The 23873-nt window shown below is 43.2% G+C and overlaps 1 protein-coding gene across 1 annotated transcript in view; it reads left to right on the top strand.

Moving 5' to 3' along the window:
- The first annotated feature begins 291 nt into the window (after positions 1–291).
- Positions 292–23873, top strand: part of LOC121577094 (cGMP-inhibited 3',5'-cyclic phosphodiesterase A-like) — a 245804-nt gene continuing 222222 nt past the window's right edge. Inside the window, exon 1 of the mRNA XM_041890866.2 lies at positions 292–1894. Within this exon, the coding sequence (XP_041746800.2) occupies positions 1301–1894 (594 nt within the window). The 5' untranslated portion in view covers positions 292–1300. The remainder of the gene's footprint in view (positions 1895–23873) is intronic.

The following is a 23873-nucleotide window of genomic DNA, read 5'->3' as shown; positions in this document are numbered from 1 at the left end:
TACAGTGATGCATTCTCAAATGAACTCTCTCTCTTTTTCTCACCATTCCTTGGTGACTTGTGGAGCAGCTCTTCCTGAAGTGCTAGAGCTTACCCATTTAAAAAAACATGAATAAATATTTATGTGGGTTGGTATGTGATATGTGCATATTCATACATATCATTTTTCCAAGTTTCAAATCTGGGACTGCGCCTAATCCCATACGGTGCAGCCTGGGTAGTGAATGATTTGGGGGTTGCACTGCGCTTGCATCCCCTACTTTCCTACTCCTCTACTCCCGGGTGTGAAAGAATTTGAGGCAGGAGAACACTCACACCCTCATGCACGGGCGGTTTCAGAGTTGATGACTAACATATGGAAGGAATCCCCTCCTTGCTTTACAACACCAAGCCACAACTACCTCGAAGACCGATGCGCATTATCACCGCAATTAACATTGGAATCATCGGAGGCAGCGGGCGCTCATGCTTGAGCAATAATTCCGTTAGGGTACTCTAAACATGAAAGGAGAAGAATAATTCAATTTATGAGCGTGTGTGGGATTGTTTAAACTACCTGGAAATACATTCGTGTTTTTGCAAAGACAACTCCTGGAAAGACGGAGGAAAACTGAAAGGAGGCAAGAAGAAGACGGAAAAAATACCAAAAGAAGTGTGACGGAGTAGTACAAAGGAGGGCATGCAACAGCGCTGCTCCGGATGTGTGTGTGTGTGGATGATGATGTGATGTGAGGAAAGCAACGGCCTAGATCTGCTCTGCAAGACGTCAGGAGTTGGTTGGTCTGTTTCTCTACTGTCATTCTGCCTCACTGCATATCTCTTCTTTCGGGGCATTTCATATATTTCAATACTCCCCTGAATAACTAAGGAACAAAGATTTAAAAAATAGTCTGTCGCCTGGTCACCTTGGTTAAATGGAAAATCGTTTGTTTGAGGCGTATGATGAAATAGCTGACCTATGTGACCATTAATTATCTTCTCGCTGTATTTATTTTAGTTGTATTATGTGTCAAGGGGCTTGGTTCGTTCTGTCAACAACTCTCAGCATCGATAATAACTCATGTCCTTTCCCATGACCCGCTAGACCCTATGGTCTAGAAGTTCATACACTTCCAAATGAGTGATGCCAGTAGAATCTGAAAGTAGTAGCAGTAGTGTAGTAGGTCTACGGAGCAGAAGTAACATCAGCAGTGCTCACTATAAAATCTTCAGGGCGCCAGAGCGCAATGGTTATGTGAAAACATGTCATCCAGCCAGTGTGCGACAGTCGCGACCCGGGTGGCTCATATTATGAGTCGTGCATGGTGAGGCTCGTGCTCACTAGGGTCCCCAAAGACTCCGGTGTGTGTGCTGTATGTGTGGGCTCGCTTTCGGGTTTTCTCGCTCTGGCAGTACAATTTGTCGACCAGAGGACTGAGCTCAGTAGCATAAGCGGAGTAGGCTCTTGTGCACGGCGGGACGCGACGGATGAACAGCAGCTGTTTTTCCTAAGCGCGCCAGCGGCCGCAGTCGTGCTCGCCTGCCTGGCCACCGGCGCACTCATGGTAGCACGGCTCAAGCACGGCATTTCTGTCATATTTTTCGTCAGCGTCGTACGGACTATCTCGCTTATCTCGCTGCACAAAGCGGGGGCCACTTGGAGACCTTACGTGGCGTACCTGGTGGGAGTGTTGGGTATCCTACTGGCGAGGTATGCTGATAGTCTTCTTCCCAACCAAGGGATACAAAGTGAGGGCTGTAACCCCTCCGTGACTGGACCAAGGGAAGGGAACGAGACCCCTGTGTTTAAAAGGCGAAGGAGGTCCAGTTCTGTGATTTCCTCAGACATGGCACACAGTCAGTCCAACAGCAAGTCACACAGGAGGACCTCGCTGCCATGCATTCAAAGGGACCAGGTAAGGAGCTTGTTCTGTCTGTTATGGGATACGGAAGTCCCGTTGGACTTGTGTGACTGTATTGCTGGTTTGCTTTTGGCAAATGTTGGGCTCTTCTCAGGCGTTGGATTAGGATGGCCTCCAAATGTTTTTGGGTTGTAGTATAGTCTTCAAAATAATGGAATAATAATAACATTATGATAATAACAATGTCATGTAGTTATTGTTATTGAATAGCATCAGTTTATTGCAAAGACGTTGCTGAGTTAATAATGCGTTATGGCTGTTTGTTATTTCTGCCTGAAGCTATCAGCAATGAGGATTGTAGTAATAGTAGTAGTAGTAATAATAATAATAATAATAATACTAATAATAATACTAATAATATACGATATTGTTATTAACATTTAGTAATTTTTCTATTTAAATTATAATTTGGAAATATCACTGCTTATTTTTTACCTCTGGATACTATCTTCTCTTGGATCGCTGGATTGCTGTTGTGTACTTTAGTATTGCCATATCTCTGTAGTACAGTACATTTTGAGCATAGTGATTAATAGTATACCCAGTACTTTAGCAGAGAATACCCTAATATGGTCTGAATTTCAACTAGGAGTTTTGATTTATTTTCACTCATAAATTAGTACATTAGTGTTTCTTTTCAAATTTTCCACCGTTTTTTATTTTAGCTCCAATATTTTATTAATTTGGGATGAATCTATACATCATTTGCAGATCTGTAGTATTGTTTACTAAATCAATATCATTCACTTCTATATTAGTCCTCCCTGGACCTATTTCTTGGTCACTTCACATCGCAGTCATTTTCCTTGTAGGTTGCACCTTAGCCATTTTCTAGGTATTCATGTGTTCAAGCCTGGACCGATTTCTTGATTTCTTGGTCACTTAACATTCCAGCCTTCTTCCTTCAAGTTTCAAGTTTTATTGGTCATATGTACAGGATACACATGGTATACACCGCCGAATGATATGCTTACTCTCAGGTTCCTTCCCGACAATGCAACAACAATAAGAAATAATAAAATATAAGAATATGAACATAAAGTAAATGGCTCAGTAGAATAGAATAAACATTTTAGTATAGGTATAATAGAGGAAGGCACAATTTATAGTCCAATATTTACACATTTTGGGGAAGGGGGGATTGGGGGCAATTGTACAGAATTTAGCAATGCTAATTAGAGTCTGGTAGCAGCAGTTGTGATGTGTGTAGCATGAATGTATATGTGTGGGTGTGAGTGAGTGCATTTGTGCTAAGGTGCGGAGAGTCAGTGCAGGTGGTCAGTCCAGTTCAAGTAGGGTTTGGCGATATGGCCAAAATATCATATCACTGTATTTTCTTTATTTTATTAGACGGTATGACGGTATTTGATGATATTTTATGTTTTTTAATAATAAAAGTTCTAAATTTGCTTTAGGAGTAGTGCGTGACCCTAGGGTGGCAACACATAATAATAATAATAATAATAATAATAATATGCCATTTAGCAGACGCTTTTATCCAAAGCGACTTACAGTCATGCGTGCATACATTTTTGTGTATTGGTGGTCCCGGGGATCGAACCCACTACCTTGGCGTTACAAGCGCCGTGCTCTACCAGCTGAGCTACAGAGGACCACCACATACATTCTAACTGATTTCAATGGGTCTTTCTCCATTCTGATTGTTTTATACTGTTCAATTCAACTTCAATTCAAAATTATTTTCACAATTTTCATCAATTTCTGCATTTCCTGCACTCATTTGAGGTCATTTCCACACTGCCATGAAAAGCTGCACAATATGGACAAACATTCTAGGCCTTATTTTTAACCAAATGTTGCAATTGCGATTTGACTTGTGATTTAGAGCAAAACACTTGGGTGAACTGTTGGAATCATGAAAATAGAATGATTATTCTAATTCTATATTTAGAATATAATAGTGGGCACTTTGAATACAGTGTTTGACATGAACAAATGAGTTATTGTGATAGGGTAGGAACCAAATTGTTGACAAGTGTTTCCTAGGGAACCCTATAATCTTTGGCTACATTTAATGTTTTCTCAGCTACTTCCTGTAGCTAACATATTCTTGCTTCGCGTATTCCTTTGATTTAGAAGATACTGTTGCACAAAAAACATGCAAATGTAGGTCTACACCATCACTGGTATTATCAGGCTATATAGGTAGTTACTTTTGTTCTGACTCAGTACATTTGTTAGCTAGCTAGCAATTAGAATTAGTGATTAGCATTAGCGGCTAACAAGATTTAGACCCAACTTACTAAGAAAAGACAAACTAGCTGTTTGCAGATGTAAGAAACACAAAGTAATAGTGTAATTATAGAACACTAGAGGATTTATATTAGAAGCAAAGTGAAAACAGCATCGTTGTCTTCAACATTGTTGCATGTGCTGCATTGACTGAACGCAAGTATCTTGTCGAGGAGTAACAACAAATGCGCTCCTTGAGTGACAGGGGGCGGGGCTAGGTCTGTGTGGAAAGCGGCATGGAGAGAGAGGACTCTAGTAGCGAAGTAAACTATAAAAATTGACGTTATCAAACATTATCACGTTATCAAACATAAATTGACGTTACCAAACATTCAAATACCGTTATAGAAGGTAAAGTAAAAACCCAAACTGGTCCATGCATGACTACCGGTATATCGTAAAATATGGTATACTGCCCAGCCCTAAGTTCAAGCGTTCATTAGCATGATGGCTTGTAGACAGAAACTGTCTCTTAGCCTGTTGGTATCAGACCTCAGGCTCCCAATACCGTCTGAACAGCTCATGGGTATATAACAAAGTATTGAGAAACTTTTGTTATTGACCAAATACTTATTTTCCACCATAATTTGCAAATAAATTCATTAAAAATTCTACAATGTGATTTTCTGGATTTCTTTTTCTCAATTTGTCTGTCATAGTTGACGTGTTCCTATGATGCAAATTACAGGCCTCTCTCATCTTTTTAAGTGGGAGAACTTGCACAATTGGTGGCTGACTAAATACTTTTTTCCCCCACTGTATATGCCTAAATATTTTGCTCTGTGACCAATTTTTTTTTTTTACATTTAGAAACACTAGCACGCCTAATAAAATTAAGGATTCTAGCTTTATTATCTCAAATATTTTTCATTGTGCTCCTACATTTCTTTCTGCGTCTACATTTTCCAACTGAGGTTCACACGTGCTCCTAAAAAAGGTCAGCGTAGAGCCCTGGGTTGGTTGGCTACAGATAGAGAGTTTTCTTGTTTGTTTTGCTTTGTGGTCCAGTCAGTTGGCCCATTTCTTCAATAACAAGCCTCTTGCTACATTATCACAAGTTTATGAAAATGATCTTGCTACATTATGAAAAGATGTGCTCATTTGATCTGCTTGATTGGTCAGGTACAATACTGACGAGAGTGTTTCGTGTGAGGCAGTAAAATGGATGTACATGGATTTGATTTATGTTGTACAGTGACAACATTATAATATGTTATGTCTCCGAGAATTCTCCTCCTCCTACAAACAGTAATAGTTAGTTGTCTTGTGCTGATGGGTCTGCAAAATAATAATGGTTATTTTGAGGTTTCATCTTCCTCTATTCCCCTCAGTGATTCCTCACTGTCAGCTAAGGAAGGAAATGGCTGGTAATATTCACTGGAGAGGAGGAGAAGACATTATAATCTCTTTCTTGCCATACATTTTATTTGTCCCAGAAGTCTGTTATTATATTGCAGCCAGGACATCAAATGTAATGTGTGGTTATTTTCTGCAAAGATTATGAAGTTCTACGAGGTAACAAGCATTGCAGTTCAATCATTTCCATAAGCACAAATGTGGAGGTTCACATTTATCTAAAACAACTCTCAATCATGCCATTACACATGATTTAGTTTGGAATTGAACATACCGTTTAAAGAAATGATTGTGGTAAAGGCAATACACGATTTAACTGTTGTACAATTTTCATCTTGAATGTTGAATACGTTGATGAAAACCTTTTCTTTATGATATCTCTGATGCTTCACTCCCTTACCTGGTCCTGGACCTAAGCTAAATAAAGCCCTCTAGTGAGATCCGTACAGTACTACAGCCTATTTAGTAATGGGACAATACAATACCATTCAGAGACAATACCGTCATATTACAATACAACACTATTCTTCCATATAAATCCTATTTGCCTGTTTGTAATTACATATAACATTAAATCAAAAGAGACAACAATCATGTTGGTCAGACACAGAAGGTTGGCTTAGACCACAATACATTAGCCACATGGTGATGGTATGTATGAGTTGGTTATAGGGATGTTATGCTTTTCTGTGTGGGATGCCTGAGTGTCTGTGTTGCCATTTGAGAAATTAAGCATTTTAGCAGTCCCCTACATTTTAGGCCAACAATTCTTTTTCCATATCTGTAATTGAAATCGAAATACATTTGATGGTATGGTATGCCTTCCAGCCTATCTGCCTGATGCTGAGGGGTGTCTGTGTGACCATTTGGGAATGAGCCATTTTAGCAGACCCCTACAGTTTTGGCATAGACTTGTATAACAGTAGATGACTGTGAGTAATTTTTTGTAACGACATACGTATAACATATGGTATTTGCTATATTTACATTCTTGCACCTTTTTAGTGCATTTTTTAGTAATGGTGTTATGCAACTCCATCTTAGACATAATAAAAAGGAATAAGAAACTTTGTTAACCTGATGTGTGCTTACATTAGTGACATTAATAATATATTTTTGTGCATTTTGAGCAAGGGTGATAGACATCCAAAAGGCACAACTGGACTATGTTGACCTGATGTGTGCTTACATTGGTGTCATGTTATTAAGACTTGTGGCAGGATTATGGTCGACACATAGCTTTGTTTTTCCCAGACCCACAGTCTCTAAGTGTCTTATATAAAGCCCTTCAATCTGAGACTCACTGGATAAAAACAGTTCATTCACAAAATAAATAGAGCAAAAGAGAATTCCTTCTGTTTCTCTGCCCTAATGATTGTGCTTGATTGAGCATGGATCACTCATAACTTGTATTCATGAACTTTTAGTAAAGTCTTATCATTAAAACACTCAAATACTTTAATTGTTCTCCTACATTTATTTGTGTGCTTCTACATTTCTACATCATGTACTCCTTGTTAAAAATGTCAGCGTAGAGCCCTTCACTATAATTAAGCAATAAGGCCCAAGGTGTTGTGGTATATGGCCAATATACCATGGCTAAGGTCTGTTCTTATGCACGACGCAACGCGGAGTTCCTGGATACAGCCCTTAGCCGTGGCATATTAGCCATATACCACAAACCCCCGAGGTGCCTTATTGGTATTATAAACTGGTTACCAACGTAATTAGACCAGCAAATAGTCATTTTTGTCAAACCAATGGTATACTGTCTGATATACCACGTCTTTCAGCCAATCAGCATTCAGGGTTTGAACCACCTGGTTTATAATTATACCGTTTATAATAGCAATAAGGCACCTCAGGGTTTGTGGTAAATGGCCAATATGCCACGGCTACATGACCAAAGTATGTGGACACCTGCTCGCCGAACATCTCATTCCAAAATCATGGGCATTGCTGCTATAACAGCCTCCGCTCTTCTGGGAAGGCTTTCCAGTAGATGTTGGAACATTGCTGCAGGGACTTGCTTCATTCAGCAACAAGAGCATTAGTGAGGTCGGGCACTGATGTTGGGCGATTAGGCCTGGCTCGCAGTCAGTGTTCCAATTCATCCCAAAGGTGTTCGATGGGGTTGAGGTCAGGGCTCTGTGCAGGCCAGTCAAGTTCTTCCACACGGATCTCGACAAACCATTTCTGGACCCACTTTGTGCACTGAGGCATTGTCATGTTGATACAGGAAAGGGCCTTACCCAAACTGTTGCCACAAAGTTGGAAGCACAGAATCGTCTAGAATGTCATTGTATGCTGTAGTGTTAAGATGTCCCTTTACTGGAACTAAGGGGCCTAGCCCGAACCATGAAAAACAGCCCCAGACCATTATTCCTCCTCCACCAAACTTTACAGTTGGCACTATGCATTGGGGCAGGTAGAGTTCTCCTGACATCCGTCAAACCCAGATTTGTCCTTTGGACTGCCAGATGGTGAAGCGTAATTCATCAGTCCAGAGTCCAATAGCGTTGAGCTTTACACCACTCCAGCCGACGCTTGGCATTGCACATGGTGATCTTAGGCTTGTGTGCGACTGCTCGGCCATGTTAACCCATTTCATGAACCTCCCGACGAACAGTTATTGTGCTGATGTTGCTTCCAGAGGCAGTTTGGAACTCGGTAGTGGGTGTTGCAACCGAGGAAACACGATTTTTACGCGCTACGCACTTCAGCACTCTTCGGTCCCATTCTGTGAGCTTGTGTGGCCTACCACTTCGCAGCTGAGCCGTTGCTGCTCCTAGACGTTTCCACTTCACAATAACAGCACTTACAGTAGACCAGGGCAGCTCTAGCAGGGCAGAAATTTGATGAACTGGCTTGTTGGAAACTTGGCAACCTATGACAGTGCCACGTTGAAAGTCACTGAGCTCTTCAGTAAGGCCATTCTACTACCAAGGTTTGTCTATGGAGATTGCATGGCTGTGTGCTCGATTTTATAAACCTGTCAGCAACGGGTGTGGCTGAAATAGCTGAATGCACAAATTTGAAGGCGTGTCCACATACTTTTGTATACATATTGTACCACGGCTAATGGCTGTATCCAGGCACTCCGCGTTGCGTCGTGCGTAAGAACAGCCCTTAACCGTGGATATATTGAACATATACCACACCTCCTTGGTCCTTACTGCTTAAATAAGCCATACCACTCAGCCTTTTGTGTTGTTGATTCTTGATGTTCAGTTGTAGAACTGTTTATCTGTTTTTATTGTATCTAAATTATTTATTTGAACATACATTGGTTAAAAGACGCAGGTCACAAAAATGAAATGAAGCAATATTCCCCATTACTTCTAACTAGTAATGTATTTATTGTTTTAGAAAAACAGAAAGCATGCTCATCCGTTTGTGTGTGTGTGTAATTATAGCAAAAATATATTTTGGCTGGTAAAAAACCACAGTGGCTGGTGGACCAAAAAGTTAATTTCCCACACTGATCATCACGCACTGATTTTTATCCGCAAAAATTGGTGGATACATACCACTGGTGGGAAAATTTGCATATTTTGTATATGCGGATTCTAGAGTATTCAAATGAAAATCTGCCGCCAATTGGATGGAAACCTAGCTACTGTCACCCTCCTCACTGTTCCAATCCAACCGCTGGGTCAACTTCACACACGCACACTCTGCCCAGGCCAGTTGGCAACACCGAACATGGAGCCCCATCAGGATCCCGTCGTCTCGTCTAGCAGGGCAGCAACATAAACATTGACATCCTTCGTCTGCGTTCCTCATGTCACACCGTAGAGACAGGTCCAAGGTGTTGTGGTGCTTCACTCCAAGCACTGGCCACTTTTCACCTGTCTGTCATTTATCACTGTCCCAGACGTTTCAATCTATCAAATGGCGCCAGGTCCAAGATCTGGTTGTTCTCTATAGCCAGCTCATATTGTTATGATGGCATGACAGTTGGCAAGACAGCACAAACAGATCTGGGACAGAGCTACCTCGACATGGTACGAAGCTAACTATATGGCTCGCCCTCCTCATCGTAACAGTCTTCACCCACATCCTGGTCCTATATCTCTTATTGCAAGAAGCAGATATAGGATCAGGACCCCTCTATTATGGTTTGAAAGGCAAAACCGATCCACGATCACCCACATCCTGGTCCTATAGCGCTCTCTCTCTAATGTCTAATCACCAGAACCAGCCAGGCAGAGTAGGGCAGTGGAGCTGAGGTCCAGGTTAAAGTTGTATAAAAGGTGAAAAGAGACTCCTCTGCATGCTGCGTTATTTGATGTTTTGACCACTCAGGTCCTCATCAGGTCTCCAGGTTAAAGTTGATTTAAATCAAAGAGGGGAGCGTCTCTTTCTGGACCCTCATGGAGCCCTTTAGGGAGGAGGGAGGGAGGGAGGGAGGGAGGGAGGGAGGGAGGGAGGGAGGGAGGGAGGGAGTGAATGAGTGAGTGAGCAGAGAGCCAGGAGCATGATAGATCCCAGCTACAGTGGTCAGGTCAGTCTGAGAGGTTTGTGTGTGTCTGTGCTGCTGCGCGTGTTTTTACTTCGCCTTAATCCCAGAGATTTACTAGCAATGTTTTCTCAGCGGTCTGCGTCTTTTAACATGAAGAGGGACATTAATAGGTGCCACAGTGCACCACACAGCTGACAGTTCATCACTTTCTGGAACTCTCTGTGTTACCCATCCCTCTTTCATCTGTATTAGCGTTCCTCAGGGGATCTTTCCCCCGACCAGAGTAGTACCTGCCTGCCTTTAAGACAGTGATTCCTTACATGAGAGGACATTTCTCTACTTCCTCTAATGTAAAATAGGGGAATGTGCAGGTTCACCGGCCTGAAGAAGTAAAGGACAGCCCAGTCTCATTCATCTCTCCCTTTGTCTCTCTCTCTGCCTCCTCTCCTCTCTCTCTCCCTCCTCTCCTCTCTCACTCTCTCACCTCTCTCTTTCTTTTCTTCTCTGAACCCTCCCACCAGTGCCTCCCCACACAGCCCTGAGCCAACACCACCTTCTGTCACAAGTGTAGAGAGGAGTAGGCAGGAGGGAGTCGCAGGTTTAGAACGAGTGAATTTATTAAAGCACCATAGCTTAAAGCGTGACGAAACCCACAGTGCAAAATATAAAGTACTCAGGAAATAGTAGGAGAGATTCCTCTCAGGAAAACAAGCAACATATACAATGACCGACAAATGACAGAGGGAGTATATAGAGTGGCTTGCAGAAGTATTCACCTCACTTGGCATTTTTCCTATTTACACAACATGCCTACCACTTTGAAGATGCAAAATATTTGTTCTTGTGAAACAAACAAGAAATAAGACAAAAAAACTGAAAACTTGAGCGTGCATAACTATTCACCCACCCAAAGACAATACTTTGTAGAGCCACCTTTTGCAGCAATTACAGCTGCAAGTCTCTTGGGGTATGTCTCTATAAGCTTGGCACATCTAGCCACTGGGATTTTTGCCCATTCTTCAAGGCAAAACTGCTCCAGCTCCTTCAAGTTGGATGGGTTCCGCTGGTGTACAGCAATCTTTAAGTCATACCACAGATTCTCAATTGGATTGAGGTCTGGGCTTTGACTACGCCATTCCAAGACATTTCAATGTTTCCCCTTAAACCACTCGAGTGTTGCTTTAGCAGTATGCTTAGGGTCATTGTCCTGATGGAAGGTGAACCTCCGTCCCAGTCTCAAATCTCTGGAAGACTGAAACAGGTTTTCCTGAAGGATTTCCCTGTATTTAGCGGCATCCATCATTCCTTCAATTCTGACCAGTTTCCCAGTCCCTGCCGATGAAAAACATCCCCACAGCATGATGCTGCCACCACCATGCTTCAACGTGGGGATGGTGTTCTCGGGTTTGCGCCAGACATAGCGTTTTCCTTGATGGCCAAAAAGCTCAATTTTAGTCTCATCTGACCAGAGTACCTTCTTCCATATGTTTGGGGAGTCTCCCACATGCCTTTTGGCGAACACCAAACGTGTTTGCTTATTTTTTATTTTTGTGTTGGCTTTTTTTCTGGCCACTCTTCTGTAAAGCCCAGCTCTGTGGAGTGTACAGCTTAAAGTGGTCCAATGGAGAGATACTCCAATCTCCGCTGTGGAGCTTTGCAGCTCCTTCAGGGTTATCTTTGGTCTCTTTGTTGCCTCTCTGATTAATGCCCTCCTTGCCTGGTCCGTGTGTTTTGGTGGGCGGCCCTCTCTTGGCATGTTTGTTGTGGTGCCATATTCTTTCAATTGTTTTAAAAATGGATTTAATGGTACTCCGTGGGATGTTCAAAGTTTCTGATATTTTTTTTATAACCTAACTCTGATCTGTACTTCTCCACAACTTTGTCCCTGACCTGTTTGGAGAGCTCCTTGGTCTTCATGGTACCGCTTGCTTGGTTGTGCCCCTTGGTTAGTGGTGTTGCAGACTCTGGGGCCTTCAGAACAGGTATATATACAGTTGAAGTCTGAAGTTTACATCTTAGCCAAATACATTTCAACTCAGTTTTTCACAATGCCTGACATGTAATCCTAGTAAAGGTCAGTTAGGATCACCACTTTATTTTAAGAATGTGAAATGTCAGAATAACAGTAGAGAGAATTATATATTTCAGCTTTTATTTATTGCATCACATTCCCAGTGGGTCAGAAGGTTACATACACTCAATTTGTATTTGGTAGCATTGCCTTTAAATTGTTTAACTTGGGTCAAACGTTTCAGGTAGCCTTCCACAAGCTTCCCACAATAAGTTGGGTGAATTTTGGGCCATTCCTCCTGACAGAGCTGGAGTAACTGAGTCAGGTTTGTAGGCCTCCTTGCTCGCACATGCTTTTTCAGTTCTGCCCACAAAATTTCTATAGGATTGAGGTCAGGGCTTTGTGATGGCCACTCCAATACCTTGACTTTGTTGTCCTTAAGCCATTTTGCCACGACTTTGGAAGTATGCTTGGGGTCATTGTTCATTTGGAAGATCCATTTGCGACCAAGCTTTAAAACCTCTTCATCACGAGTTTCCCCAACCCCCTTTTTCCTCCAAATATAACGATGGTCATTATGGCCAAACAGTTCTATTTTTGTTTAATCAGACCAGAGGACATTTCTCCAAAAAGTACGATCTTTGTCCCCATTTGCAGTTGCAAACCGTAGTCTGGATTTTTTATGGCGGTTTTGGAGCAGTGGCTTATTCCTTGCTGAGCGGCCTTTCAGGTTATGTCGATATCGTTTTACTGTGAATATAGATACTTTTGTACTTGTTTCTTCCAGCATCTTCACAAGGTCCTTTGCTGTTGTTCTGGGATTGATTTGCACTTTTCACACCAAAGTACGTTTATCTCTAGGAGACAGAACGCGTCTCCTTCCTGAGCGGTATGATGGCTGCGTGGTCCCATGGTGTTTATACTTGTGTACTATTGTTTGTACAGATGAACGTGGTACCTTCAGGCATTTGGAAATTGCTCCCAAGGATGAACCAGACTTGTGGAGGTCTACCATTTTTTTTCTGAGGTCTTGGCTGATTTCTTTAGATTTTCCCATGATGTCAAGCAAAGAGGCACTGAGTTTGAAGGTAGGCCTTAAAATACATCCACAGGTACACCTCCAATTGACTCAAATTATGTCAATTAGTCTATTAGAAGCTTCTAAAGCCATGACATGATTTTCTGGAATTTTCCAAGCTGTTTAAAGGCACAGTCAACTTAGTGTATGTAAACTTCTGACCCGCTGGAATTGTGATACAGTGAATTATAAGTGAAATTTTCTGTCTGTAAACAATTGTTGGAAAAATTACTTGTGTCATGCACAAAGTAGATGTCCTAACCAACTTGCCAAAACTATAGTTTGTTAACAAGAAATGTGTGGAGTGGTTGAAAAACAAGTTTTAATGACTCCAACCAAAGTTTACGTACATTTCAGACTTCAACTGTATATACTGAGATCATGTGACAGATCATGTGACACTTAGATTGCACACAGGTGGACGTTATTTAACTAATTATGTGACTTCTGAAGGTAATTGGTTGCACCAGATCTTATTTAGGGGCTTCATGGCAAAGGGGGTGAATACATATGCACGCACCACTTTTCCATTATTTATGTTTTAGAATAGTAATTTTTTTCATTTCACTTCATCAATTTGGACTATTTTGTGTATGTCCATTACATGAACTCCAAATAAAAATCCATTTAAATTACATGTTGCAACAAAATAGGAAAAACGCCAAGGGGGATGAATACTTTTGCAAGGCACTGTATACAGTGATAGAGTGGGGATTGGAACCAGGTGTGTGTAATGATGACGAGACAAGTCCGGGGTTGATGAGTGAAGGGCATTTGCCAGCAGCAGGTTCGGCAGCAGCTAGAAGGCAGGCGACGCCGAACCCCTGAGCTAGACAGGAGTGGGAGCCAAAGCGAAGGCTGGTGTGACACCTTCCTCTGCTGTCAGCAGGTGTGCAGCTGGCCTCAGCGAATGAATGGACAGAGTTTGTGTGTCTATGCGCAAGTGTGTGTGTCTGAAGAGCGACAGAGATTTTAAATAGAGAAGAGGGAGAGTCAAAAACTTACAACATACGAATAACATGTGAACATAACTTTCTGAATGTGTTAAAAAACCTACTAACACAACATAACAAAAATGTGTTCTCTCAGTCCTGTGTGTATGGTATTCACATATGGTACCCTGATGGTGGTGCTACTGATGATGTCTGTCACCTCTGACCCCTGACTTATAACCTGTGGCGTAACATACTTCCTGGTTCGCAGACACTATTCTCCTCATGTCTCTGTCCCAGCAGCCTGTTCTGTTATGGAAACAGAGCAGACCTCTTTGGTCAGACCATGCTTCTGTGCACTAGGGGAACATTTTGGACATGTGTGAGGCAGCAGGTAGCCTAAAGGTTAGAGAAGCGGGCCAACAACCAAGTGTTCCCCGGTCGAATCCCATGTGTGACGCGCTGTCCTGGGTCAAAGATACTGTCTGAAGGAAGACTATTCTACCGTCCCAGAAGCCTCTTCTGTTTTGGTTAGGTGAAACAGAGCAGACCTCTCTGGTCTAGACCATGGTTTAGTGGACCAGGAGAAAATTAGGGGAACATTTTGGACCACTCTGACGACAGGAGCTGTCCTGGAACATGTACAAACTAGTCTGTGACGGTGGAAAAACCTTGAGAATTTTGGATAGATTTAGACAATGGGACGTCCTGAGAGAATGATGAGGGTCGCTTTTCGAGTATTCAACTCTCTTCCAGAGATGTGTGGTTTTAATACCTGGCTGCTTGAGCTATTCATCTTGCTTGATTCAAAATGTAATGTATGCGGTTTGCATGTAAGAAGTAGTCCTGGATAACTTCATTTTCATTTTGTTTAATAGCTTTTATCTGTATCGGGGAGAAATACTTCAAACATTTTGGCTTGGCACATAGCATCCTCGTCATGTTGTGGCCTGGCAGAGATGGTATGAATCTGTTATGTATGGATTATGAATGTGTTATGAAGCATCCAGGTAGTAGCAGCTAGCAGTCTTCCTCCCAGGCCATCTGGTTGAGTAGCTTGGTGAGAGGAAACTTTGTATTTTAACCCTGGCCTGGTTGAGGCTACAGCCCTCATCCAGCATACTACCCTTAGCTGCTAGCTATCTATATCCACGCACACACACACACACAGAAACACACACACACACACACACAGCCCCTAGCTGTTAGCTATGTGTTTGTCCTTACTCGCTGCAGAAAACAAGACCGGCGTTGTTTCTCCTCTCCCTCCCTTAAAGGGATAATCCACCCTAGAAATGAAAGGTGATGTGCTACGTCATCATGATACGTTTCTAGTCACTGAAGATAGGGGATAACAAACTATCACATTTCATAACGCTGCACTCAAGCTCACCAAATAAGCCAATAGATGGTATGGGCATACTTGTCTAGAACAGGGGTTCCCAAACTTTTTCACTCGGGACCCACCTTCCAGCATTGGGGAACATCGCGCGCACACGCCACGTCTATTTCTATGGGCACAAGCACTGTTCATGACACAAACTGTTCACAACCATCTTGTTGGTGGAGAGAATTGTGTAGGTTTTAAGCTTATTTCCTGCAATTCTATATATTTTGCCATGTCTAATGTGTACAGTGAGGGAAAAAAGTTTTTGATCCCCTGCTGATTATGTACAATTGCCCACTGACAAAGACATTATCAGTCTATAATTTTAATGGTAGGTTTATTTGAACAGTGAGAGACAGAATAACAACAAAAAAATCCAGAAAAACGCATGTCAAAAATGTTAGAAGTTGATTAGCATTTTAATGAGTGAAATAAGTATTTGACCCCTCTGCAAAACATGACTTAGTACTTGGTGGCAAAACCCTTGTTGGCAATCACAGAGGTCAGACATTTCTTGTAGTTGGCCACCAGGTTTGCACACATCTCAGGAGGGATTTTGTTCCAATCCTCTTTGCAGATCTTCTCCAAGTCGTTAAGGTTTTGAGGCTGACGTTTGGCAACTCGAACCTTCAGCTCCCTCCACAGATTTTCTATGGGATTAAGGTCTGGAGACTGGCTAGGCCACTCCAGGACCTTAATGTGCTTCTTCTTGAGCCACTCCTTTGTTGCCTTGGCCATGTATTTTGGGTCATTGTCATGCTGGAATACCCATCCACAACCCATTTCAATGCCCTGGCTGAGGGAAGGAGGTTCTCACCCAAGATTTGACGGTACATGGCCCCGTCCATCGTCCCTTTGATGTGGTGAAGTTGTCCTGTCCCCTTAGCAGAAAAACACCCCCAAAGCAAAATGTTTCCACCTCCATGTTTGACGGTGGAGATGGTGTTCTTGGGGTCATAGGCAGCATTCCTCCTCCTCCAAACACGGCGAGTTGAGTTGATCCCAAAGAGCTCGCTTTTGGTCTCATCTGACCACAACACTTTTACCCAGTTCTCCTCTGAATCATTCAGATGTTCTTTGCCAAACTTCAGACGGCCCTGTTTATGTGCTTTCTTGAGCAGGGGACCTTGCGGGCGCTGCAGGATTTCAGTCCTTCACGGTGTAGTGTGTTGCCAATTGTTTTCTTGGTGACTATGGTCCCAGCTGCCTTGAGATCATTGACAAGATCCTCCCGTGTAGTTCTGGGCTGATTCCTCACCGTTCTCATGATCATTGCAACTCCACGAGGTGAGATCTTGCATGGAGCCCCAGGCTGAGGGAGATTGACAGTTATTTTGTGTTTCTTCCATTTGCGAATAATTGCACCAACTGTTGTCACCTTCTCACCAAGCTGCTTGCCGATGGTCTTGTAGCCCATTCCAGCCTGGTGTAGGTCTACAATCTTGTCCCTGACATCCTTGGAGAGCTCTTTGGTCTTGGCCATGGTGGAGAGTTTGGAATCTGATTGATTGATTGCTTCTGTGGACAGGTGTCTTTTATACAGGTAACAAACTGAGATTAGGGGCAGTCCCTTTAAGAGTGTGCTCCTAATCTCAGCTCGTTACCTGTATAAAAGACACCTGGAGCCAGCAATCTTTCTGATTGAGAGGGGGTCAAATACTTATTTCCCTCATTAAAATGCAAATCAATATATAACATTTTTGAAATGCATTTTTCTGTTTTTTGTTGTTGTTATTCTGTCTCTCACTGTTCAAATAAATCTACCATTAAAATTATAGACTGATCATTTCTTTGTCAGTGGGCAAACGTACAAAATCAGCAGGGGATCAAATACTTTTTTCCCTCACTGTATACATGTGATATTTGAGTGACCAAAAAATTACAACGATATCTAAGGGCTAAAAAACATAATTAAAAAAATGTTAGCTGACATGGGCTAGTTGATCTGGACATTTCTGACAAGTTATATATATCTCTCTAAGGTATGCAATTGCTAACATGACAAGAGGAACTAATGATGCACTACCCAATTTTGTTCCGTCTATATTGTCATGATAAAGTATATGTTTCGTTCAAATGTCCTCAAAGTCCTCAGTGCGCCATCAGATGAATATCCTTTCTTCCTTCAACTTCCATGACGCAAAGCAATTTTCTCCTCTCGTCTCCCTGCTCGCAGGGCCCTCGCAAACTGACTCACACAGCTTTGAGCTAGAAACATGGTGAGATTGTAATTCCTTAATTTATAGTGCAATTTGTTTCTGCGATATTATAGCTAGCTAGCTACTTCACATGCTGATATTGACTTTGGTATTATTGTGTGTAGCTATGTTTTCTAGCTAGCTACCTAGCTTGCCAGTTTGACCAGAGAGAGAGCACTGCATTGTGGATTTTGTAGTCGATTTAGCTGCAAAAAGATTTACACAATGATTTTGATTTGTCGCTCCCAATCTTATTAAAACACTGAAATGTAACATTTGTAAAATAAAAATAAAAAATAAAAAATAAAAGGGGTTCTCACATATTAGTTATTTAACACTGTAAATCGTAGGAATTAGTGATTTTGGGTGGATTAGTCCTGTAAGGGTATGTCTTAGTCTGAGAATATGTTTTTGAGGGGAAAAATAGTCTGTACATCTATCTGTCAGTTGGGCTATTTCTCTATTTTCAGGGGGAAGGTTTGTGTCCCAAATGACTATGTAGTGCACTATATAGGGAATACGGTGCTATTTGGGACTTAGACAAGGGTTCAGCTTTGGGGTTAAGGGCTTTCCAGAGTCACTTTCAATTAGTCCGATATTATATTAAAGCAGCAAAGAATGTATAGCCCTATTTGGTAAAAGACCAAGTCCATATTATGGCAAGAACTGCTCAAATAAGCAAAGAGAAACAACAGTCCATCATTACCTTAAAACATGAAGGTCAGTCAATCCGGAAAATTTCAAGAATTTTGAAAGTTTCTTCAAGTGTAGTCGCAAAAACCATCAAGCGCTATGATGAAACAGGCTCGCATGAGGACCACCACAGGAATGGAAGACCCAGATTTACCTCTGCTGCAGAGGATAAGTTCATTAGAGTTACCAGCCTCAGAAATTGCAGGCCAAATAAATGCTTCACAGAGTACAAGTCACAGACACATCTGAATATCAGCTGTTCAGAGGGGACTGTGTGAATCAGGCCTTCGTGGTCGAATTTCTGCTAAGAAACAACTACTAAAGGACACCAATAAGAAGAAAAGACCTGCTTGGGCCAAGAAACACGAGCAATGGACATTGGTCCAGTGGAAATGTGTCCTTTGGTCTGGAGTCCAAATTGGAGATTTTTGGTTCCAGCCGCCGTGTCTTTGTGAGCGGTGTGGGTGAACGGATGATCTCCGCTTGTGTAGAGGGGGGTGCTTTGCTGGTGGCAATGTCTGTGATTTATTTAGAATTTAAGGCACCCTTAACCAGCATGGCTACCACAGCATTCTGCAGCGATACACCATCCCATCTGGTTTGGGCTTAGTGGGACTATCATTTGTTTTTCAACAGGACAATGACCCAACACACCTCCAGGCTGTGTAAGGGCTATTTTACCAAAAAAGAGAGTGATGGAGTGCTGCATCAGATAACCTGGCCTCCACAATCCCTGACCTCAACCAAATTGAGATGGTTTGGGATGAGTCGGACCGCAGAGTGAAGGAAAAGCAGCCAACAAGTGCCCAGTATATGTGGGAACTCCTTCAAGACTGCTGGAAAAGCATTCCAGGTGAAGCTGGTTGAGAGAATGCCAAGAGTGTGCAAAGATGTCATCAAGGCCAAGGTGGCTATTTGAAGAATCTCAAATATAAAATATATATTGATTTGTTCAACACTTTTTTGGTTACTACATGATTCCATATGTGTTCTTTCATAGCTTTGATGTCTTCACTATTATTCTACTATGTAGAAAATGGTAAAAAATAAAGAAAACCCCCTGAATGAGTAGTTGTGTCCAAACTTTTGACTGGTACTGTATATGGGTAAGAGTCTAGCAACATTTTCAGATATTATACATTTCTAATTGTGTCAGAAAGTCGTTTTCATTGCAAGTTAAAGCGCACTGTTAGCTAGCTAGCTAACATTAGCTGGCTGGCTTGCTAGCTAACTTTACGTGTATGATCTGTGTAGTAATATTATTTGTATCTCAGAAAGACATTTGCATTGCTAGTTATAGCCTAATGTTAGCTAGCTAGCTAACATTGAACCTAGTAGGGTTAGCTTTAGCTACCTGCAGGTTCATGCATGGTAGTATTGCTGCGTTCAAAAGCACTGGGAGCTCGGAAAAATAGGAGGTCAAATCATGACATCAGTGATCTTCAGGTCGCAGGTAGGAATTCCGAGTTGGATAACCGTTCAAATCGATGTTTCCCAGTCGGAGCTAGTTGTTTTTCCGAGTTCCCAATTGTTTTGAACACACTGAAGTCCAAGATTTCTGAGTTCCCAGTTGTTTTGAAGGCGGCATTAGAGTTTGGTTTATGGTCCATTGTTTAGCTAGCTAGCTAGCTGTCTAAATAAAAGACTCCACCAAGCAAGTAACCATTTCACTGTACAGTTTAAACCTTCTGTCACGCCCTGGCTCTGGGGACACTGTTATGTTGAGCCAGGGTGTGTAGATCTATGTTCCCTATTTCTATGTTGGCCTGAGTGACTCCCAATCAGAGGCAACGAGTGTCAGCTGTTTGCTGGTTGTCTCTGATTGGGAGCCATATTTAAACTGTCGGTTTTTCCTTTGGTTTTGTGGGTTCTTGTTTCAAGTTGGTTTAGTTTGACCGTGAACTGTCACGTTACCGTCTTTGTTGTTTTGATCGTGTTTTCGCTCAATAAAGAGTATGTTTGCCTGCAACGCTGCGCCTTGGTCCTCATCTGTTCCTGACGATCGTGACAGAAGAACCCACCAACACTGGACCAAGCAGCGAGTCGAGGAGCCATCACCAGGGAAATCCCTAGCAGATCTCCGTGGCAGCCTCGACTGGGTCAAGCCGAGTGAAGAGCGGAGAGAGTGGACTTGGGAACAATGGATTAAGAGTCTCGACTGGGCCAAGCCAAGTGAAGAGCAGAGAGGTTGGACTTTGAAGCAGTGGGGTGAGAGTCTGGCGAGAACTAGGGAGGCCTGGTCCACGGAGAGGAGAGAACCCCAGAAATTTTTTAGGGGGGGGCTCACGACGTGGACGACGGGGCAGCAGGATGCCGCGATGGAGCGGTCCAGCGGGTGTGCAGAGGAGGCCGCCAGGTTAAGGGGGCCACTGGTCACAGAGGAGAGGGAAAGTGTGGAGGCACGGCGAGAGGTACTGGGGTGTGTTACCAGTCCGGTCCGGCCCGTTCCTGATCCCTGCGTAGGGCCAGTGGTGTGTGTCCCCAGTACGGTCCGGCCTGTTCCTGTTCCTCGCATCGAGCCTGTGGTGCGTGTCGTCAGCCCGGCCCGGCCTGTTCCTGCTCCCCGCACCGAACCTGTGGTGCGCGTCGCCAGCCCGGTCTGGCCCGTTCCTGCTCCCCGCACCAAGTCTGGGGTGCGTTTCGTCAGCCCTGTCCGGCCCGTTCCTGCTCTCCGCACCAAGTCTGTGGTGCGCGTCGCCAGCCCGGTCCGGCCTGTTCCTGCTCCCCGCACCAAGTCTGTGGTGCGCGTCGCCAGCCCGGTCCGGTCCGTTCCTGCTCTACGCATCAAGTCTGTGGTGCGCGTCGCCAGCCCAGTCCGGCCCATTCCTGCTCCACGCACCAAGCCAGGGGTGCGTATCGTCAGCCCGGTCCGGCCAGTTGCTACTCCACGCACCAAGCCAGGGGTGCGCATCGTCAGCCCGGTCATGTCCGTTCCTGTTCCACGCACCAAGCCAGGGGTGCGTGTCGTCAGTCCGGCTCCGGCCAGCGGGTCCAGACCGGACCAGGGGTACTTTGGGGGGTTGGCGAGGAAGTGGGGATCGGGCCCAGAGCCGGATCCGCCGCCAAGGCGGAGTGCCCACCCGGTCCCTCCCCTGTGGTATGTAGTTGGCTCGGTCGGAGTCCGCGCCTTTAGGGGGGGGTACTGTCACGCCCTGGCTCTGGGGACACTGTTATGTTGAGCCAGGGTGTGTAGATCTATGTTCCCTATTTCTATGTTGGCCTGAGTGACTCCCAATCAGAGGCAACGAGTGTCAGCTGTTTGCTGGTTGTCTCTGATTGGGAGCCATATTTAAACTGTCGGTTTTTCCTTTGGTTTTGTGGGTTCTTGTTTCAAGTTGGTTTAGTTTGACCGTGAACTGTCACGTTACCGTCTTTGTTGTTTTGATCGTGTTTTCGCTCAATAAAGAGTATGTTTGCCTGCAACGCTGCGCCTTGGTCCTCATCTGTTCCTGACGATCGTGACACCTTCTGTATCCTGTGCATGGGACAAATACACTTTGATTTTATTTTATGTAGTGTGTGTTTACCAGAGATGTGAAGAACAACATGACCTGCACCAAAGTCAGATTTTACTACACATTTTTGCTCCTACTTTTGAAATCTTTGGTTTGTTAGTACACTGTGAATCCTTAAAGAGATGCTGAATGGGTGTAGACAAGAAAGAACTCTCCAGTAGGTGTACCAAAACATTCATGGGCCATTTTCTCAAAAATGGGGTTACAAGTTTATCAACTTTTAAAGCAGATTTACTTTACCATTATTTCTCAACTGCAGTGTATGATATACAATTTTGTAGCTCTGAGTCTCTACTTTTATCCAATGGAAAAGACACAATTTCAAATTTTGTGACATAGGACCAAATCCAAGTGGTGGGTCACATATACAGAATATGTGTCACTATCTATCTGCTTGCCTAAGTACAAGACTGCAGTGTTCTGTGGAGGGGGGCTAATCCTACCATGACCATATAAATATAATTAGTCTATTTCCATTCAAGTCAACAGCCATTGAGCTCTATCTGACTACTTCCCTGGGTGCCAGAATGCTGTGTGCTGTGTAGAGGCTAAACATACAATGAGGTATGTACAGTGGGGGAAAAAAGTATTTAGTCAGCCACCCATTGTGCAAGTTCTCCCACTTAAAAAGATGAGAGAGGCCTGTAATTTTCAGCATAGGTACACGTCAACTATGACAGACAAATTGAGATTTTTTTTCTCCAGAAAATCACATTGTATGATTTTTAATGAATTTATTTGCAAATTATGGTGGAAAATAAGTATTTGGTCACCTACAAACAAGCAAGATTTCTGGCTCTCACAGACCTGTAACTTCTTCTTTAAGAGGCTCCTCTGTCCTCCACTCGTTACCTGAATTAATGGCACCTGTTTGAACTTGTTATCAGTATAAAAGACACCTGTCCACAACCTCAAACAGTCACACTCCAAACTCCACTATGACCAAGACCAAAGAGCTGTCAAAGGACACCAGAAACAAAATTGTAGACCTGCACCAGGCTGGGAAGACTGAATCTGCAATAGGTAAGCAGCTTGGTTTGAAGAAATCAACTGTGGGAGCAATTATTAGGAAATGGAAGACATACAAGACCACTGATAATCTCCCTCGATCTGGGGCTCCACGGAAGATCTCACCCCGTGGGGTCAAAATGATCACAAAAACGGTGAGCAAAAATCCCAGAACCACACGGGGGGACATAGTGAATGACCTGCAGAGAGCTGGGACCAAAGTAACAAAGCCTACCATCAGTAACACACTACGCCGCCAGGGACTCAAATCCTGCAGTGCCAGACGTGTCCCCCTGCTTAAGCCAGTACATGTCCAGGCCCGTCTGAAGTTTTCTAGAGTGCATTTGGATGATCCAGAAGAGGATTGGGAGAATGTCATATGGTCAGATGAAACCAAAATATAACTTTTTGGTAAAAACTCAACTCGTCGTGTTTGGAGGACAAAGAATGCTGAGTTGCATCCAAAGAACACCATACCTACTGTGAAGCATGGGGGTGGAAACATCATGCTTTGGGGCTGTTTTTCTGCAAAGGGACCAGGACGACTGATCCGTGTAAAGGAAAGAATGAATGGGGCCATGTATCGTGAGATTTTGAGTGAAAACCTCCTTCCATCAGCAAGGGCATTGAAGATGAAACGTGGCTGGGTCTTTCAGCATGACAATGATCCCAAACACACTGCCCAGGCAACGAAGGAGTGGCTTCGTAAGAAGAATTTCAAGGTCCTGGAGTGGCCTAGCCAGTCTCCAGATCTCAACCCTATAGAAAATCTTTGGAGGGAGTTGAAAGTCTGTGTTGCCCAGCGACAGCCCCAAAACATCACTGCTCTAGAGGAGATCTGCATGGAGGAATGGGCCAAAATACCAGCAACAGTGTGTGAAAACCTTGTGAAGACTTACAGAAAACTTTTGACCTGTGTCATTGCCAACAAAGGGTATATAACAAAGTATTGAGAAACTTTTGTTATTGACCAAATACTTATTTTCCACCATAATTTGCAAATAAATTCATTAAAAATCCTACAATGTCATTTTCTGGATTTTTCTTTCTCAATTTGTCTGTCATAGTTGATGTGTA

The sequence above is a fragment of the Coregonus clupeaformis genome, chromosome 2 (assembly GCF_020615455.1).
Source record: "Coregonus clupeaformis isolate EN_2021a chromosome 2, ASM2061545v1, whole genome shotgun sequence".
Taxonomy (NCBI): Eukaryota; Metazoa; Chordata; class Actinopteri; order Salmoniformes; family Salmonidae; genus Coregonus; species Coregonus clupeaformis.
The sequence above is the reverse complement of the archived record's forward strand: the minus strand, read 5'-3'. Positions and strand labels throughout refer to the sequence as shown.